The 19,346-nt window shown below is 36.7% G+C and overlaps 1 protein-coding gene across 4 annotated transcripts; it reads left to right on the top strand.

The window, feature by feature from the left end:
* Positions 1-214: 214 nt before the first annotated feature.
* Positions 215-17,884, top strand: LOC109085111 (glutamate decarboxylase 1). 4 transcript variants are annotated; one of them, XM_042730635.1, is made up of 17 exons: positions 215-871; positions 1,820-1,966; positions 4,121-4,180; positions 5,623-5,775; positions 6,830-7,072; positions 7,418-7,508; positions 10,676-10,788; positions 10,999-11,114; positions 11,711-11,790; positions 11,878-11,932; positions 12,526-12,642; positions 12,742-12,806; positions 13,448-13,526; positions 13,780-13,929; positions 14,586-14,693; positions 14,807-14,896; positions 15,048-17,884. In XM_042730635.1, exons 2-17 carry the CDS (start codon positions 1,879-1,881, stop codon positions 15,219-15,221), a joined length of 1,782 nt encoding a protein of 593 aa, XP_042586569.1. In that variant the 5' UTR covers positions 215-871; positions 1,820-1,878; the 3' UTR covers positions 15,222-17,884. The 4 variants fall into 4 exon arrangements, with proteins under 4 accessions (XP_042586569.1, XP_042586571.1, XP_042586572.1 ...); XM_042730637.1 differs by lacking the exons at positions 215-871; positions 1,820-1,966 and adding an exon at positions 2,128-2,257; XM_042730638.1 differs by lacking the exons at positions 215-871; positions 1,820-1,966; positions 4,121-4,180 and adding an exon at positions 4,211-4,487.
* The last annotated feature ends 1,462 nt before the right edge of the window (positions 17,885-19,346 follow it).

Below are 19,346 nucleotides of genomic sequence, written 5' to 3'. Positions count from 1 at the left end.
GCCAAAAGAGTTTAGCTAAAATAATGCTTAAGGAATTTTATCACCATGATTAAAAAAAAAAAAAAAAAAAAAAAAAAAAAGAAAAGCACTGCATGCAAGAACTAAGCATTTGCTTGGGTTTATTGCATTAATTGAATGCTTGCTGCCACCATGTGGAGTTCTCCTACAACACCAATCTGAACAGCGTTCCCATTCGTGTCCAACATCCAGCACTAAAACTTCTCAGACAAGAGCTTCTCTTTTCAAGGTTAAGAAGATCACTTAGCGCATAGACATAAAGGCTAACCCTTCAAAGCTCGACGAGTCTGTCGCTTATAGTTATTTATGAATAACCTGTTCAAGAACAGGTGCTAAAACGCAAGAACTCTACGAGCAGTGTTGTCCTTGATGTCTGAAGGTCAGAATGACCCAGACTCCTCTCGGGAGCAGCATGTAATGTGCGTTGCTGTCGTGTCAAACTTGGAAAGTGTTTGTTCGTGACTTGCGTTCTCATTTAAGGCACAAAGTCCTGCGGGAAGGTGCCAGAGCTGCCGTAATAGCGCTCGTGCTGATGCTTCTGTAGAAATGAGATGTGTTTCAGAGCCAGTCTGATGTTGTGGAGAGGTCCGAGGATTACTAACCGCGCGTCACGCGCATGCAGTGTCGAATAAATAGGCGATTTACGCTTTGAGTAGCAGCAAATAAAACATCGCCTCCGGAAAGGTCATCGTGATCCTTCAATTAGATTTTATTATTATTATTATTTTTTAATTTTTTTTTAATAGACATATTTGTGAGCTGATTTTGGAGGAGTGAGGACGCATCTGACGTCGAGGAAATTTAGTTGCGTGGAGATTTTGGATACTGTTGCATATCTCGTTTCTTTTACAAGGTAAGCGGCTTGCTGGATTTTTTATTTTGTTTGATTCTGTTTGATCGTCTAAAGTAAAACTGTAATTATTAATCTAACAGGTGCTTCACAACAGTCAGGCGTTCCGTGCAGTCTGCACTTTGGTGCTGTAGGCTGTTTATTCGGTAAAACTGTGGATTTTATGTCATCTGAGAAAAAAAAAACGCCTATTTAAATCTAACAATGGCAATCTATATTGCATACAGATATAGGTTTCTGTTAACCCTTCAACAGCCATCGGTTTCCTTCATCCATATGTCATCTGAATTGAGAAATCAATATGCACCATTTCTTAATCAATGTTAACATGTGTAGGCTATATTAATCAAGACAATACGTGATTCCTATTGGCATGATGATGAGCACCAAATACATTTCTGTGAAAGAAACTTTTAGAGCACCGTTTCAGATCTAGTTGTAGGATTATTTTATTATTTTAATGCAGTCATTTAACATTTTGATCCAGTAGCATTTTCAGTGAGAAAAAAGCAAAATCGTCTTGGGTTTGTCGTGCAATGTTTAATAGCGTATATTCTCGGCTTATTTGGGGAAGTAAGCCAACAAGAAATAATTTTAAGGCTCGGCAACCTGTGTGCGTGGACAGGTTCTTTAATTACAATAATAGTTTGATTCTGTTTTAGTTTGAGTTTGATTAGTTCTTTAGGAAAAAAAAAAAAAAAGGTTGTGTTTCCAGAGGCGCTTGACCGCCAAAGAACCTAAAATATTTGATTTTTTTTAGAGAAAAGAGTGCCACAGATAGGCTATACGAGACTATCTAATTCATTAACATATTCGACTTAATTTATGATATGAAAAAAATGTTTCAATTTAAAAAATAAAAAATGCTAGACCTTATGATGCAGGTATTGATGCTGAACTGATGCTCTATCTCCCTCCAGTCAGCTTGACTTTTTTTGTCTGCTGAAACAGGAGCAGTTTCTCTGAGAGTGACAGAGCTCTTTGGGTTGAGGACTTAAACACTGGGGCTGATGGCGGCTTCCTCCTCCTCCTCCTCCTCCTCCTCCTCTGGCGGCGATCCGGATCCCAACTCGACAAATTTACGGCCACCCTCCTCAAGTAGGTCCATCACCGATAAACCGCTATTTCACTCCGGCTATTTGCTTTGTGGCCAACGCCATTAATCTTGTCGGTGAGGCGGAAAAAAGGCGCTATTCGCGACGCGTCAGGAGCGACAAATCACCGCGCGGCGGACCTCCCGCATCAGCCAGACAGACCAATGCCGCTGTCAACATAGGTGATGGCCTTTAAACACACCTGCACACGGGCAATTAGTGAAGACAGACGAGCAGCCAACTCTGACCCGTCATTATTCATTTTAAACACATTATTGGCTTGCTGTACTAACAGGTAATCTGCAACCCACTATTGTTTAAAATCTAGGCTAGCTATTATTAAAATTAAGCTATATATAATTATTATTAACTGTCATTATTATTAACATTAGGTATTATTTAATGTAGTATTAAGCTGTTATTATTATATTGCAGGACAGTTTGATAGCTTCAGTACTGTAGCCTACTTCTATATATTTTTGTCATCTCGGTCTAAAAGGTAAGAACGGGAGCGAGTCTGTCTGTAGAAGTGTGTAATCATATGAAGTGTATCTATAATTGTAGGCACTCTAAATTGGGACTAATGGCTGCTGCTCGCTTCAGTGTGATGGGGGAGGCAAACAGCTCTGTTTAATTTACTTATGGCCGGAAGAAACATGCTCTTCAAAAATTAGACACGGCATATTGTGACTTTGTGTATGTAGCTGCGGGGTACATTTCCTCACATTCATCCTGGGCAGGGACGTGCACAGGAATTTTGAGGGGCAGTTGCTCTGACCTAAAAAAAGGGCACTCACACCCCCCCCCCCCCCCCCCCCCCCCCCCCCCCCCCCCCCCCCCAAAAGTAAAACACTGAAATACAGATGAAATGCAGCTGAACGTTTGCTCTATGAAAGACATTGACAAAGACGAAAACTAAGGACATTTAATCTATAATTTTATTTTATTTTAGTTAGTTTTGCCAAACACACATTACAGTTTTGGTTAGTTATCGTTTTTTTTGTAATGCCTCGTTTTTATTTTTATTTCAGTTAACACAATTTTTTCCCAACTAGTTTTTTTTTTTTTTTTCGTTCGTTTTTCGTTAACGATTATAACCTTACTATTACTTTTCCGACAACGTTGAGTCGTCTCACCCGACAACCGCGACAATCTCCTTCTAGGGCCGCTCATGCAGGCTCAGCTCAGGTGCCGGTCGCGTGCAGCGCTCCAGCCACGTAAAGAGAGTTTGCCCTTCCCCTACCGACTTTCACTTTCGGACGGGTGCCCGAATATGGAAGTGAGTGAGGCTTTGCCATTTTTTTTATTTATTTATTTATTTTATCTAGGCCTGCGTGAAATTCTGCATCCATTGTACGATTTTTTTTATTTATTTATTTTCCACCTCGGAAGGGCAACGTGAGTCGAGAAGGGCATATGGGCAGTTGCCCGGGCAACCTGAGCAACCCCCCTGTGCACGTCCCTGATCCTGGGCTCTGTTTTCTCTATTTTTTAGATTAGCAAATGTAGATTTAATTTCTCACATTTCTATTTTGATAACCTATTGATTTTTTTTTTTCAAAAGCGTAAAATCATCGCTATTTATTAAATCCCATTTTTCTATTCTTGAAGTGTCCTATATACAGTCTTTTCGAAGCAAGATGTCAATAAATATGAAATGTGAAATCTAAATTAGGAAATAAAAAATTGCATCAGATTTCAAAATCCACTTTATGTTTTCGTGCCACATTTATCTGCCAAGCATGCCAATTATTTACATCAAGTAAATCAGAATTGCAGCTGAAATAGAAAACGATTTAATGCACCTGAGATGAATAGAGGAGAAGGCATTTGGAGAAGAATGGGACGGGATTGCTGGGAGAGATAATGAGCTGCTGGGAAATGGTGCTGAACTCATAATAGCGCTGCTGAGGATTTGGGCCGCAGGGGCGGGAGCTCCAGATCCACCTCTTGTCCTGGTTTGGCCTGCATTAATGCTGGATTCTGTTCAGCTGCCTGCCACATTCATTTCATATTAGGAGCATAAAGGATGGTGCATTTACCGCTTGGGTGCATTTAGAAAGAGGGCTTCAATTGTATTTTGAGGATAGGCGGGGACCATCTAATTATCGCTTTATTTGCCAGATTACTTAGAGATTTCGCGGTTTTCTCCCCGTAGACTATGACTGGAGTGAAGTCGCTCATGGATGCACGAGGAAACTTGGAATGAAGATATGCGGTAAGTTGAAAAAAAAAGGCTAAATATAAACAATTCTGTGAATAAGATGGAATGTGTTTCATGGTTTGCAGCCCTGAAATAGCTCCTACGCCAACTATTTTGAAAAACCACCTGGCACTGTGGTGCATAATATGTCTGTTAATTGATTTCTAACGAGCAGATGTGTCTCATAGCGCCCCCTTTTGGTGGTTTCTGCTGGTCACCTAATTGACAGTCAACAGCAGCCGCAATTACCTCCATTATGTACCGATGAATGGAGGAGAAGACTGAAAACGCGTTTCTTTTTTAAAAGAAAAATTTAAAGGGGGTGAGTAGCTATATAGCCTATTGGACTTCGCTGAAAGACTGAAGATGCACTGCGGTAAATAGACTACAGAAAGAAAAACAAAAACAGAACAGCCTACAGATTTTGCTTGAAAAAATGTTGCTTTGCTTAACCATGTTATTTAAAAAGAAAATCCCCTCGGTGCGGTTATTAAAGATAAAGCTTTACGATTGTTTTCGTCCGGCATATAGCCTAGTTACAATCGAGTTTTTGAGGTGAGCAGATGAATCTGTATGTGTCCCGAGAGAATTCATGCTCAGTGGAGATCTATTAAACCACAATCCGTCAAGCCTCTGTTTTGCCGCGATAACACGAACCCTTTACATAATGCTTACTGATAAGAGGCGATTTCAGAAGAAATGGTCTTTCATGAATTAGTCGTGCTAAATCGGTTTATGGTTGTTTCAGTAGATACAGACGAATGAGAATATATATAGAAAGGTTCGAATATAAATAAGATTGCCTATAAAATGACAATGTGGTTTACGCAGCATATACTTTAGCTAGGCTATATATCATATTAGGTTCATTTGGCATACTTGAAATGTGACGCTGCCGTGGTAGAAGAAGAGCCATGCACCGCTTGAATGATCCCATATCAGCTGAAGAAGATGAGGATGAGGAAGCTGAAGAAGACAAAATATAATAATCTGCAGTGGCGCTCATACGCGGACGGAAAGCGCCTGCTGCTGTCTCGATGCACAGGTTTTTTGCTTTAATAATTCCTCTAGCAGTGTGATGTAAATTCTGCACTCATGTATCTTTTGTTGTTTGTTGTTTTTAAACGAAGGCACCCCGAAAAGCTACAAAAATGAAAGTAAAATCATTTTTAATTGCATTTATTTTGATGATTAATTATTTTACATGTAGGCTAACTAGCATTTATAAACTGCGGTCCCTAACATGATCAGCATCAGGGTTCATCACAGTCCATCTAAATCACTGTTACACTGATGTCATCATGGTGACCTCCCCCAGTCACCTGTGCCATGAACGAGCCGGACACTGCTCCGAAAACACCTTTAAACACATCTCATCTGTGTTCAAGCATGTGCTGCAATGTTTGGAAAAATCGGAGTTCGCTCATTTCTGTCTTCATCTCTGTGTAATAATACAGGATTTTTGCAGAAGAATAATAATGTTGACGACAAGAGTCGAATTGTCGGGTTTTTTAACGAACAGCAGCCCAAGAGCATTTTAACGCGGGACAACGAGCGAGACCCTCGCTTCAGACGCACAGAGACGGACTTCTCCAATCTGTATGCGAGAGGTGAGAGACAACAACCCCTTATCATCAGGCTTGCCTTTTACTAAAATTACTTATTTTATAAAATGTTATATTATAAAAATGTACTTAGTCTGTATAATTTATAATATAATTTGCAATGGGATTCTTTTTTTCTGTACATATTTCTTGTGATATGCAGTTAATTATGCTTTAGAATGAATAAAAAGGCTCAAAAATTTAATTCTAAGGTTATGAACAGTAAAACAGATTGATGTTAAAACAAACGATTGGTCTATACATGTCATAGTTTGCCTGCAAATAGTTTTTCAGCTTTATCAAACAAGAAAATCAAAAATATTAAGGCGATTTACATTTATGCAAATGATTTATGACATTTATGAAACATAAAATATTCTATAATTCTATAATATTATGTATTTTAAATATTCTGCTTTCCACTCATACAAAGAAAAAATAATGTTCGAATTATGATTTTTAAATGTTTTTGAAGGAAGCCTCTTATAAGACTGAAAAAATATGAAATATTATTATAATATTATTAATAATATTATCAAAATTTTTAAGTTTTGTATTTTAATATATTTTAAAATGTACTTTATTCCTGTGATGCGCAGCTGAATTTTCAGCATCATCTCTCCAGTCTTCAGTGTCACATGATTCTTCAGAAATCATTCTAATATGCTGATTTGCTGCTCAAGAAATGTTTCTTATTATTATCAATGTTCAAAAAAGTTATTATTATTATTATTATTTTTATCTTACCCCAAACTTTTGAATGGTAGAGTATCATCTTTGACACTGTGGGAATAATTTAATTTATGTATATTTAAAACGAAAACAGTTATTTTAAAATTTTTAATAATATTTCATATTAGGGTTTTTACTGTATTTTGATCAAATAAATGCAGCCTTGGTGAGCATAAGCGACTTCTTTCAAAAGCATTAAAAAGAGAGAAAAATCATCTCTCTTTTACCAGCATGTGTAAATTACATATTTTTCTATGAATGAAGGAAACTGTAAGAACAAGCAGCAACTTGATAGACTGATAAATCTGTGTAACAACTTTGGTCACAGATCTGCTTCCTGCTAAAAATGGTGAGGAGTATACAATGCAGTTCCTGTTGGAGGTGGTGGACATCCTCACTAACTATGTGCGCAAGACCTTCGACAGATCCACAAAAGTGCTGGACTTCCATCATCCGCACCAGCTGCTGGAGGGAATGGAGGGCTTCAACTTAGAGCTGTGTGATCAGCCGGAGAGTCTGGAGCAGATCCTGGTGGACTGCAGGGACACGCTCAAATACGGCGTCCGCACGGGTGACCCTCACCTGCTCATCCAATTTAATGAATGTTATAGTAACACACACTCTTAAAAATAAAGGGGCTTAAAAGGTTCTTCAAGCGATGCCATAGAAGAACCATGTTTTGGTTCCATAAAGAACCATTCAGTCAAAGAAGCATCTCTTTCTTACCTTTTTATAATCTGAAGAACCTTCTTTCAACACAAAGAAGCTTTTGAGAAACAGAAAGGTTCTTCAGATGTTAAAGGTTCTTTATGGAGCAATTTAGACAAAAACAATTTTGACATCGTGAAGCATCTTTATTTTTAAGAGTGCATGAATACAGTGGTGTTAGTGTCTCATTTTCTTTCCTTCTCTGCAGGTCATCCAAGGTTTTTTAACCAGCTGTCTTCAGGTCTAGACATCATTGGTTTAGCTGGAGAGTGGCTGACCTCTACTGCCAACACCAACATGTGAGTTCCTTCATTCAGCTTTATTGTGTTGAGCGAGACAAACAATTTGATCAAATAAGACAATTCAGCAATTTACAATGAAACTTTAACCTATTTATGACGTTTTATGGTGCTTGTAAGGCAGAACTTAAAGAATATTCTTCAAAATTTCTAATGTGAAGTTTTAAACATCTACTATTAATTTAGTCCAAACTGCTTAATGTATAGCCTCAGTTCAAGCCTTGTCAGATCATTTTAGCTTTACATCTGCTATCATTTATAAGAAAATTATAAAATAATAATAAAAAAAGATTGCAATATTAAAATCTCCCATTGACTTGCTGTTGAACATTCAATTTGTAACCATACTGTAAAAAGTGGCGACATGCAAGTATTACCTTAAAGAGCTATTTCTGCCTGATTTAGCTGATAACATACAGTTTTGCAGGTATAAGTTGATGTACAGTCAAACCAGAATTTATTTTAATTTAATGCATTTCTTGCATTATCACAGTTTATTCGCTATAGTTTAGAAAATGGTAATAAAATATGACAAGAACGTCAGATAACTTTGATAGAAAGGTACAGTATGTATGAATTCGGCTGAATAGCTGTAAGCTTTTAAATGTAAGTACACAATTAATACCAATTTCAGTTAACCAGTTACCAAGCAATGCTTAATTTAGTTCAGTCTGTGGTGTAAAAAGGTTGCATTAGCAATTAAAGAAAAACACTTCATTTTTGGACAGTTAGTCTATTTGAACATGAAGTCATTTTTACATTTCAAAAATTCCTGCACAGATGTTACAAAACATAACTGTGCTGATGCAACTTTCATTTACACGGAATCAAATAAACATAACATTTAAAAAGAAACGAAAACATAAATCTAAAGGAAGGATAAAACATATTAGGACTTTTAAATTCAGGAAAAGCAAATGAAGTGTAATGTTGCTCTGTTAGCTGAAGACTGGGATAAAATGTAGCATGACTGGCAGCTCAGAATAACACGCATTAGCTCTCATCAGAAAAGCTCCAGTGATATGTGACCAGCTCATTGGTCAAGACTAATTCACAGCTACACACGAGACACAGAGCCAGCTGAGACAAACTCTGACACGATCCACACCTCCACCCCAACTCCCCAGCCATACATTCATCTGTTCATCCTAAAGGCAGACTGCTATCTGTGGGGAATATTTGACCAAATATGTGTTCAAAAATGGCAGAAACAAAACAAAGTGGTTTTATAAGATCAAAATATACCATTGCAGGGCATTGCTTTGCAGTTGTGAAGGTGTCCTGGGTGTTTTCAGTGTGTTGCTATGCAGTTGCTAGGTTGTTGTGGTTGCTTCCAGGTCCACTTAAAAAAAAAAAAAACATCTCTACGATGTTCTGATGTTCTCTAGATATTCCATTTATGTCCAAGTGAGTTCTTCATTTTATTGTATGGCAGGTAAGAATGGATTAGTTTGCTTATAATATTAATATCTAAACTCTTAACACAATTTGAGGTATCATACATGCCTGATGCACAAATGATGAGGGATGGGCTACACACAATTTTTAATTTTTTTTTATATTTAATGTTTGTTCAGATTCTGAATCATGAGAAATATTAATAGTAATACTTGTCTGAGTAAACACTGCTATGCTTTTATTGTCAGAAATTGTATTTTTTAAATGTATTTTATTATAATAAATAAATTGTTTATTGAATCTTTGGACAAATTACTAAAAAAAAAATCTGCATATGTGTTTTTTGTTTGGGATTATATTTGACACATTTGGCTTTTATTGTTAGTGTGATATTGGAGAATATTGAGCTCATATTTGAGGAGGAAAAGCTGAACAATACATGTAATTTGCTGCAGTTGCTGATATTTATAAGGCCAAAAAGTAACTGACAGCTTGTAATATAAATCAATAAGATCTTTATAACAGTACATATTATTTACACAATATGCATATAAATATCAGTTGTCACTCTACATCTCCCAATAATATGTCTTAGTAAGATGATATTTAAATGCTTCGTTTTATGACCAAAGCCCAGTATTTTTGAAGCACACAATACAATGCAGTACAATGGTGACTAAGTTCTTAAAACTGATCTTTTTGATACATTTCAACATGCTTTTTCTAAAAATGATGTATGGATAATCAAGCAAACCTAAGTTGATTCAGTCCAGTAAATGTTCTTGAAATATTACTAAATATATAAATGTTATTCTCAGGTTTTTTGTTTTGTTTGTTTGTTTTTTACATTTTTGCAATTAAACAAAAATACATTTTACTTGCTAAAAATAAACTTTCAATCAGAGGGATGTTTTCCATCAAAGATCATGTGTGTATCATGTATGATACAATAGTCTTTGTTAAACTTAAAGTTATAAGGAATGCTAAAACTAACCATGCCAGTCTTTTAAAAACTATATGGCTGCATAAAATAAAATAAAATAAAATAAAATAAAATAAAATAAAATAAAATAAAATAAAATAAAATAAAATAAAATAAAATAAAATAAAATAACGACAGAAATCAAGGTATTCAGACTGGTGTAATTAATTTATTATTATTTTTTAAATAAATAAATAAAATTCAAATCTGCTTTTAAAACTACCTTCTTTGTCTGAAAGTGCTGTATGACTGTGTGGTTTTACTGTATTTACCCAACAGCTATTACAAAAATGTAATTTGGAAGACAGAATGCACTATATATATATATATATATATATATATATATATATATATATATATATATATATATATATATATATAAAAATATAAAACTACTTATAGAGAAATCACAACTATAATTGGACTTTTGACTAGAAAACCTGTAACAACTAGCCCCGGCCTTATATGATTTCACCTTCTCATGTTTGCACAGGTTCACGCTGTCTCTAAATTATATGTCAGTACTGTTTATATTGATTAGACAGAACTGCATGAGCATTTGACATTTGCATGTACTAATGAGCTGCTCATCATCACTAATCACCGCGGATGATTATTGACTGGCGCTAATAGGTTGAAGATGCCTCCAGTGGGGTTCCTCCCATCACAATGATTCACTGATGGACTGAACAGACTGACATGAATACAGAGAGTTAGTGAATTACCTCCTGCTGTCAGGACACTCATTAATGTGGGACAAGTAGGAATGAGGTGTGTGTGTTTACAGGTTCACATATGAGATTGCACCGGTGTTTGTACTGATGGAACAGCTCACCCTGAAGAAAATGAGAGAGATCATTGGCTGGCCAAATGGAGAGGGCGATGGCATTTTCTCACCAGGTGTGGTCATGTAAACAACAGTTGGTGCAGTTGCTGATATTAATATGGCCATTTATGTAAACAAGAAGGTGTGTGGCAGATTTTGTACAGCAGCAGACTTTTAATTATGTTGATAAAGGCCTTAGAAATATGTGCATCATATATGATATAGTAAGCTTTATAGGGCTACTTACAGACCTATTGGATGTGGTAAAATGTGTGTTCTTGCAGGAGGAGCGATCTCAAACATGTACAGCGTGATGGTGGCACGGTATAAACACTACCCTGAGGTTAAAATCAAAGGCATGGCAGCGGCTCCCAGACTGGTGCTGTTCACCTCTGAACATGTAGGTCATTTACTCGCTCTCCTTCGTTACGCTGTTAGATGGGGAGCCTGAAAGTATTCCTAATATTTTTAAGTTATCACTCAGTGTGCATTGTTCCTTTCAACTGTTTCTGAAGTCAAACCATAGAATAGAAATGGGACAAAATATGAACATTCTGTCATTATTTACTCATCCGTATCATCAAACTCATAAGAAGATGTTTTGCAGAATATTTTGGTGTTTCTTTCTCATGCAATGAATGCAGTAAACACCAAAACTGACAAAACAAGCACCATAATTGTGCATGATATTGCAAGTCTTCTGAAACCATATTCTAGCTTTTTGTGAGACCAATTCACTGTAAACCTTTTCCTTTTGCTGCATCTCTCACATCTCATTTGCATGCATTAAGCCGATCTCGGTTCCATGACAGATCAGTGATGTCAAACCTGGTGTGATGTGTCTTGACGCACCATTTTTGAATGTATGCAAATGCAAATGAGATGTGAGAGTTTTGCTGGCTGGTGCTTCTTTATATGTCCCGTCTGTCAGTTTTGAATGTAATTATAAATGCACAAACCCCACCACTTACCAGTCCGTTACAATGTTGTTCCCAGAGTCACTACTCTATAAAGAAGGCCAGTGCAGTGCTGGGTTTCGGCACAGAGAATCTGATCTTGCTGAAGACAGATGAGAGGTAAGTGGAGGCTCTCTGTGTCTGTGCTGGGTGTGTTTGTGGACTGTCTCATCAACAAAAGTCTGTACCATATGTGTGTTTTGTTAGAGGTAGAGTGATTCCGGCTGATCTGGAAGCCAAAGTCATTGATGCCAAACAGAAGGTGAGTCTCAGTGCACAACCAAAAGACTTCAACATCATATGAGACTATTGTGTTTAAATTGCATCTGTGTATAGAGTTATAATCCAGTCTCCTGTCACAATCATGCAAACCTTCAAACACAGTCATTTGGACAATAATGCATAATCACGTTCGTCTGTTTTCGTCTATTTTTATACAGCTGCGATAACACATGGTTTTGTAAGGAAGAATCAATAGCGCTTGAGCAAAATACAAACTGCACATGCCTTCACACCTTTAATTTCTTGCACTGCAGACTTTGATTGAAAACACATTGGACTTCTAAAGCTAAAGCTCTCTTGAAACTGTAACATTTCTTAAATATCACTATTTAAAAGCATAGTGCAGATGATGAAACATGAATGACGTATCTAAAAGACATCAGAACATAATATCGCAGTACTGGCCCATTTAGATGCAGAGCAGGACATGGCTTTCATTTAAATAAATGGGGTTCCCTTAAGCCCATATTTGTTTCAGAAGCATTTCATGGGTTTAGTTTGAAAGATTTAGTTTTGAGCGACTCTTGTGCATGTTATCTGGTGAAATGGTTTTGTTGTGTCTCTGCTGTCCAGGGGTTTGTGCCAGTGTTTGTGAACGCTACAGCTGGATCTACAGTGTACGGAGCCTTTGATCCAATCAATGAGATTGCTGACATCTGTGAGAAATACAACATTTGGCTTCATGTGGATGTACGTTTGTGTCTATCATTATTCACTTTCACAGAATGATTATGGTGAAACACTCTGAACAAGGTGCATTTAAACTGATGGTGTGAATGTGTGTTTTAAGGAGCATGGGGTGGAGGTTTGCTGATGTCTAGAAAACACAGACACAAGCTGAATGGCGTAGAGAGGTATGTTAAATAAATTATGCTCCAGGGGCAAAATGTTGGTCTGAAAAGAGGAGACATATTATAAAACTTCAGCTTGCTTCATGAGTAGTATTTGGGTGACATAACATTCACATAGTAGTCGTAATTTGGTAATCTTTAACACTTTGTTGTTCATTCTTGCGGAAATGAAGTGAGCTTAATTGTATTGAATGCCCACTTGTAGTGTACTTCAACTCTTAAAATTATATTTTAAGAAAACTGTACATCCAGATAATATTAATGAAATAAACAGACACTTGAAGTGTATTTAAGAGTGTGCACTTATGTTTCTTAGCCCACTTAAGACTCTTTTAAAGACTGCACTTTTGAAATTGTCAAATTAAATATTTAATGTTTTTAATGTGTTTGCTAAAGTTAACATGCAATTTTTTTTGTTGTTGTTCAAAAACACTTAGTTCATACAGCTGGCTACAAATTTTATCTATGTGATACACAACATAGAACTAAAATGCAATGATTTTCCAGAGGTGGGGGAAACTTCAAATTTCAAATGTTATAATGGTTGCTATGCACCTGCTAACCACATACTCTACTATGTTCTTATTTCTATGATCAACTTCACATGCGTGAACAGTGTGTTCTGATCAGTGTTGTTTCTGCAGAGCAAACTCTGTCACATGGAACCCACACAAGATGATGGGTGTTCCACTACAGTGCTCCGCCATTCTGGTCCGAGAGAAGGTACGAGAGAGAAAAGGAGAAATGGGGGTTTCAAAATAAATTAGTCTGAATAGCAATGGAACAGAGTACAATTCAATAATAGAATGCAAAGAAAGCTGGGTGAGAACAAGAGAAAAAGAGTGGCAGGGAGACAAAGAATCAAAAGAGAGAGGGAGCTGCTTGCTGACATGTTATTATGATCATCTTCACTCGGTGTTCCTGCTCTCTCACTGTGCATGTGTGTGTGTGTGTGTGTGTGTGTGTGTGTTTTCAGGGTCTTCTTCAGGGCTGTAACTCCATGTGTGCAGGATATCTCTTTCAGCCGGATAAGCAGTATGATGTCACCTATGACACAGGGGACAAGGCCATACAGTGTGGCCGCCATGTAGACATCTTCAAATTCTGGCTCATGTGGAAGTCAAAGGTGTGTGTGCACATCCATGAGATCAGAACCTCAGTGCTTGACAATGTGTTACTCATTAATTAATCAAATGCAGGATGCAGAAATCATGGTTTTAATGCAGTGATGAAAAACAAATCAGATGGATGGATGGATGGATGGATGGATGAACAGTTGGATAGATAGATGGATGAATGCATAGGGTAGATGGATGCATGAACGTTTACATGGATGGATGGATGGATGGCTGGATGAATGAATTAATGAATGAATGAAAAGAAGCAAAGGAAGGATGGAAGAATGGATGATCAATTGATCAATATATCGATAAATGAATGGTTGGATGGTTGGTTGGATGGATGGATGGATGGATGGATGGACTAAAAGTTGGATGGATAATGAATTAATTGATGACTGGTTGAATAGATGGATTGGTGAACGATTAGATGGATGATGGATGGTTGAACAGATGAATGCATGATGGACCAATGGGTGGATAATGGATGACTGGTTGGATAGATAATTGATGAATGGAGGGAAGAATGGGTGGATGAACAGTTGGACGGAGGAATGGTGGATGTATGTTTACTGTATTGTAACATAGAATCAATGTTAATCCAGCTCAAAGATGTGTGTGTAGAATATCATTTGAGATGTTATGGATCTGTCGTCTTTAACAGGGCACTATAGGCTTTGAGAAGCACATTGACAGATGTCTGGAGCTGTCTGAGTATCTCTACCACAAGATAAAGAACCGAGAAGGATATGAGATGGTGTTTCAAGGGGAGGTGAGTAAAAACAATCACAATAGAGTTTATCACTGTCCTTCACATACTAGTCCTTTTCAAAGTCAAGGTTTCTTTCATAACTTTTTAATGCTGCCCTTCTGTCCGTTTCTTAGCCCCAACACACTAATGTGTGTTTCTGGTACATTCCTCCAAGCCTGAGGCTTCTGCCAGATGGAGAGGAGAAAAGACAACGACTTCATAAGGTAAGTAGATACTAACAATCACTCCTTCTCAGTCTACCTAAGTTGCTCGTATGTGACTGATCAAATACACATGTGTATACGCCACATATTTTATGCCACTCATTGTATTTACCCAGTTACCTTAAGCTTCTGTCCTGTAAATTATATCTAGGTTGCTCCCAAGATCAAGGCAATGATGATGGAGTGTGGAACAACAATGGTGGGCTACCAGCCTCAAGGCGATAAGGTCAACTTCTTCAGAATGGTTGTCTCTAATCCGGCTGTAACCAGGTCTGACATTGACTTCCTGATTGATGAGATAGAAAGACTGGGGCAGGATTTATAGAGTGCACAAGGCTGGAAATTCAGTAGATGTTAGTAAATTCTGTAGAAATATAGGAAATGGAGAAGACGTGTGGAAGTACTGCATGAGTTGGACATTCCAGAGTATTAGACCAATGAGGTGCTCTAGAATAATGAACCTCTGGGATTTCTAGAATGTTCCACTAGGAAACTGGACATTCTAGAATGCAGAGGTGGTGAGCTCTTAAAGCTATAATTTCATAACGAAGGATGCGATTTCCTCCTATGACATTATATGTCCTCTCTTCTTCCCTTCCCCCGTTCTCTTGTCTCCTGTCTATTGTGTTCTGTCCATTGTAACACTTTACAATAAGGTTCCCTTTCTAGTTAACTATATTTGTTGACATGAACTGACATTGCCAAATACTTAATGCATATTTTAATCTTTGTTATTTTTAACATTTACAAATACATCTAAAATTATTTAATCGACCTGAGCTAACTTGAATTAGCAATGAACAGTTGTATATTTATGAACAAAGGTTAACAAAGATTAATAAATACTGTTGTATTATAACAGTATATTATATATGCTATATTAATAAATACTACAGATATTTTGCTCATTAATTAATGTCAAATACTTGATCCTGATTGGCTGAAGAATGTTTTAGAGTGTGCAGTTTAATTCAGTGAAACACACAGCTAAAATAGTTCCAAGCAGGTCTTGACTGTATTTCATGTCCAAATCACATTGCAAAATGATTTCAGTTATTTCAGAAGATCTTACAGCCTACAACAGCAAAAGAACAAAATCACACAACAACACTGACCAAACAAATAAATATATTAAACAGTAAGATAAAAATGACAAACTATTTACATGTTTCTCCCACGCTGAAAACTGAAAAGCTGCATGACATACTCAGTAGTGAGATGGTAGTGTTGCTGTTCTTGAAGCCGTTAAACTTACAGTTCTTACATCACCACTTTGGGTGTGCATTATTTTCTAATAATTAAAGTTTCCATTTTCAGTTATTATGTCAAGTGATGAAACCTTGTTGTAGAGTGTTACCCTTGATTTTAACAGGAAATATCATACTATACAGCACAACTGTACATTTAAGAAATGTTCATGGCTCAGTTCAAGTTAAGCTCTATGACAGTGCCTGTGATAAAAAAACAAAAAAACATTAGTCCCTTTGTACAAAGAAACAAAAATTGTACTTATAGTATTGCTTTCTCTGTGAAAATTTAACAGGCAAGACATTGGAGTAGCAATACCTCACTGTATTAACCTGCAGTTCACATATTATAAGATAAGCACTTTATCAAAAAACTTAGAGACTGACTTTTTTTGTTTTGTTTTGTTTTGTTTTGTTTTGTTTTGTTTTGTTTTGTTTTGTTTTGTTTTGTTTTGTTTTGCCCCATAGACATCCATAGTAAATGTATTAATTTAAACACAATATTTTTGTACAGACCGAGGGACATAGAGCGTAACTTTTCAACTGTGAACATTTCCTTTAAAATCCAGAACTGGTCTGAATTATCAATAATAATAATAATAAAAGTTTAAGAATATACTGTAATATACCACCATCTAAGAGCCATCTGGACCGTCTGTGTGATTGCACAAATACATAACTTCTTAGCTGTTATGTCATGAAGATCAACTGAAGTGTGTACCATTGTACCAAGTACTGTATTGACACGCTGTGTTTTTAGAATTTATGACTCTTTGTGTAAATTGTGATTGTTTGTGACAAACATATATCACGTAGTTTTACAGTAAGAAATGTTTGAATAGTGGTAAAGATATTATTCTCTCCAAGTATTTTCATTTGTATTTTGAGATACAATCTTTATCTATATTGTTTAAAACAGTGCATTAGAGATTTTAATTCATTTATCAACCAAAGACATAGAACAAAAATGAACTCTGCTACATTATATGGCCAGAAGTATGTGAACATCTCGTTCTAATTAATGTATTTTGCTATTCCAGTAACTCCAGTAAAGACAAATTTCAATGCTACACCAGTATACCCATCTAGAGAAGAGGTGGTGCCCAAAACAGGGTCCATATATGGTTTACTAGGTCTGGTGGGGAAGACTGTGACAGTCCTGCACAAAGCCCAGACTTGAACCCCACTAAAAACAACTTTTCCAGACCCCCTCACCCAACATCAGTGCCTTTGGCCATATAGTGTATCTAACTTCGTTTAAGAAATGAATGTCTATAAGATATCAATATAACAGAGCTTTTTCTAACCATAGTGCATTGAATGCTGTAGCAGAGATTTAGTCAATGGTATTCATGAATTAATATAAAAAAAGAACGTTAAAAAAAAAAAAGTCTCTTAACTTTTGTTAAGAGAAAAGCACAGCGACGTCAAAGCGATGATCCTCCAGAAAGGGGAATGTATTTTATTAGCAGCTATATTTGTAGTATTAGTAATTAAGTTTAATTTCTTCAATATAGACCAAACACAGTTTCACATTCCTAAATCAACAAACTATGCTAATATTTTGTGGACGCTTTGCTTACTTCAGTCTGCACAGTAGATGTAAAGCTAATGATCTCTAGCTTGAAGTGCCTGAGTGTATACTAACTAAAAAATGTGCATTTTAACTGGCTTGCAGTACTGTATGTGCAATATTACTGTTCACTGTTACCAGTAGAAATAAACACTCAGCTTGAAAAATCTTGGTTTATTTTGTGTGCATTCATAAATGAAGGGAATGATGGTTGTCATGTATCACTGAACAGTATGCTAGACCAAGAGTTGCCAAATAGACTGAGAGTAGAACACTGCTTAGAAATGATTTGCTCCTCTTCTATCTATATATCTGAGACCATCCAAGAGTTTGTTTCTTCATGTGAACAGATTTGGAGAAATGTAGCATTCTATCACTTGTTCACCAGTGAATCTTCTGCAGTGAATGGGTGCCGTCAGAATGAGAGTCTAAACAGCTGATAAATACATCACAATAATCCACAAGCAATCCACAACACTCCAGTAAATCAGTTAATGTCTTGTGAAGTGAAAATGAGTGTTTTAACTTTAAACTGTCACTTCTGGCCAAGATATGAGTCCATAATCCATAAAATCACCTTTTTTTTCCCAATGAAAAAGTCCATTCCCTATTGTCTCTCACATCAAAATCACCAAGTTTAGAACTGTTTTGGACTGATTTGACTTGATCTGTGCATATTTCTCTCCTGATTCAGACAAGATTACTTTTTCAGTGTAGAAAGTGTTATGATGATTAATGATGAGTTTGTTTTTTACAAACATGCAGCTTTTCGTTTCACGTGATGTAAAATGATGGACTGGAGTGGTGGGGATTATTGTGATATTTTTATCAGCTGTTTGGATTCTCATTCTGACGGCACCCATTCACAGAGGATCCACTGGTGAGCAAGTGATGCAATGCTACATTTCTACAAATCTGTTCCTATGAAGAAACAAACTCATTTACATCTTGGATGGCCTGAGGATGAGTACATTTTGCAGCAATTTTTTTATTTTTGAATGAACTACTCCTTGAATATATATAATATAAAATAAGTGCTGTGCTCTACCTTATAATGGTTTTCTAAGATGGGTTAAAAGATGGTTGTCTTCAGTGCATCAAACAAGCACTGTGGTGAGGTCATCATTCATTGTAATTGACAAAGAGGCCACACCACTCATTAGACTCCATAAGCTGCTGAATTCCCATGTTCCAGCTCATTTCACAGGGATTATCTGTGAATTTCACAGTCATCGGATATAATGTTGAGACACAGCTGCAGCATTAAATGCAACTCTCTAATCGAAATGCAATCACTACAAAACGCACCATTACCTTACCCAAAAAGCTTCTTGTGGCAGATTTCAGACAGTCTTTCTAGAAAGTCCTTTGCAGAAAATGAAAGCGATTTGCCTAAGGACAGGGAGAAGAGAGTCTCATCTTATACCCAGCCTCTCTTTCCTCAGTCTCCTCTGTCACTCCTCATTTCTCACATTAATATCCCTGAGCAGGAGTTTTACAGAGCGATCGCAGCAGTGAAGTGTTTCCAGTCCTCTGTGGGAGCAGGTTTGCTCATTATTTACCTCTTTAAAGATATGTATCATAAAAGCCATCAGACCTTGTTCACTTTCATAAGCAAAGGCAGCCTGTG

This window comes from Cyprinus carpio, chromosome B9, assembly GCF_018340385.1.
Source record: "Cyprinus carpio isolate SPL01 chromosome B9, ASM1834038v1, whole genome shotgun sequence".
NCBI lineage: Eukaryota > Metazoa > Chordata > Actinopteri > Cypriniformes > Cyprinidae > Cyprinus > Cyprinus carpio.
Note: the sequence above shows the minus strand (reverse complement) of the source record. Positions and strands in the feature narration are given on the sequence as shown.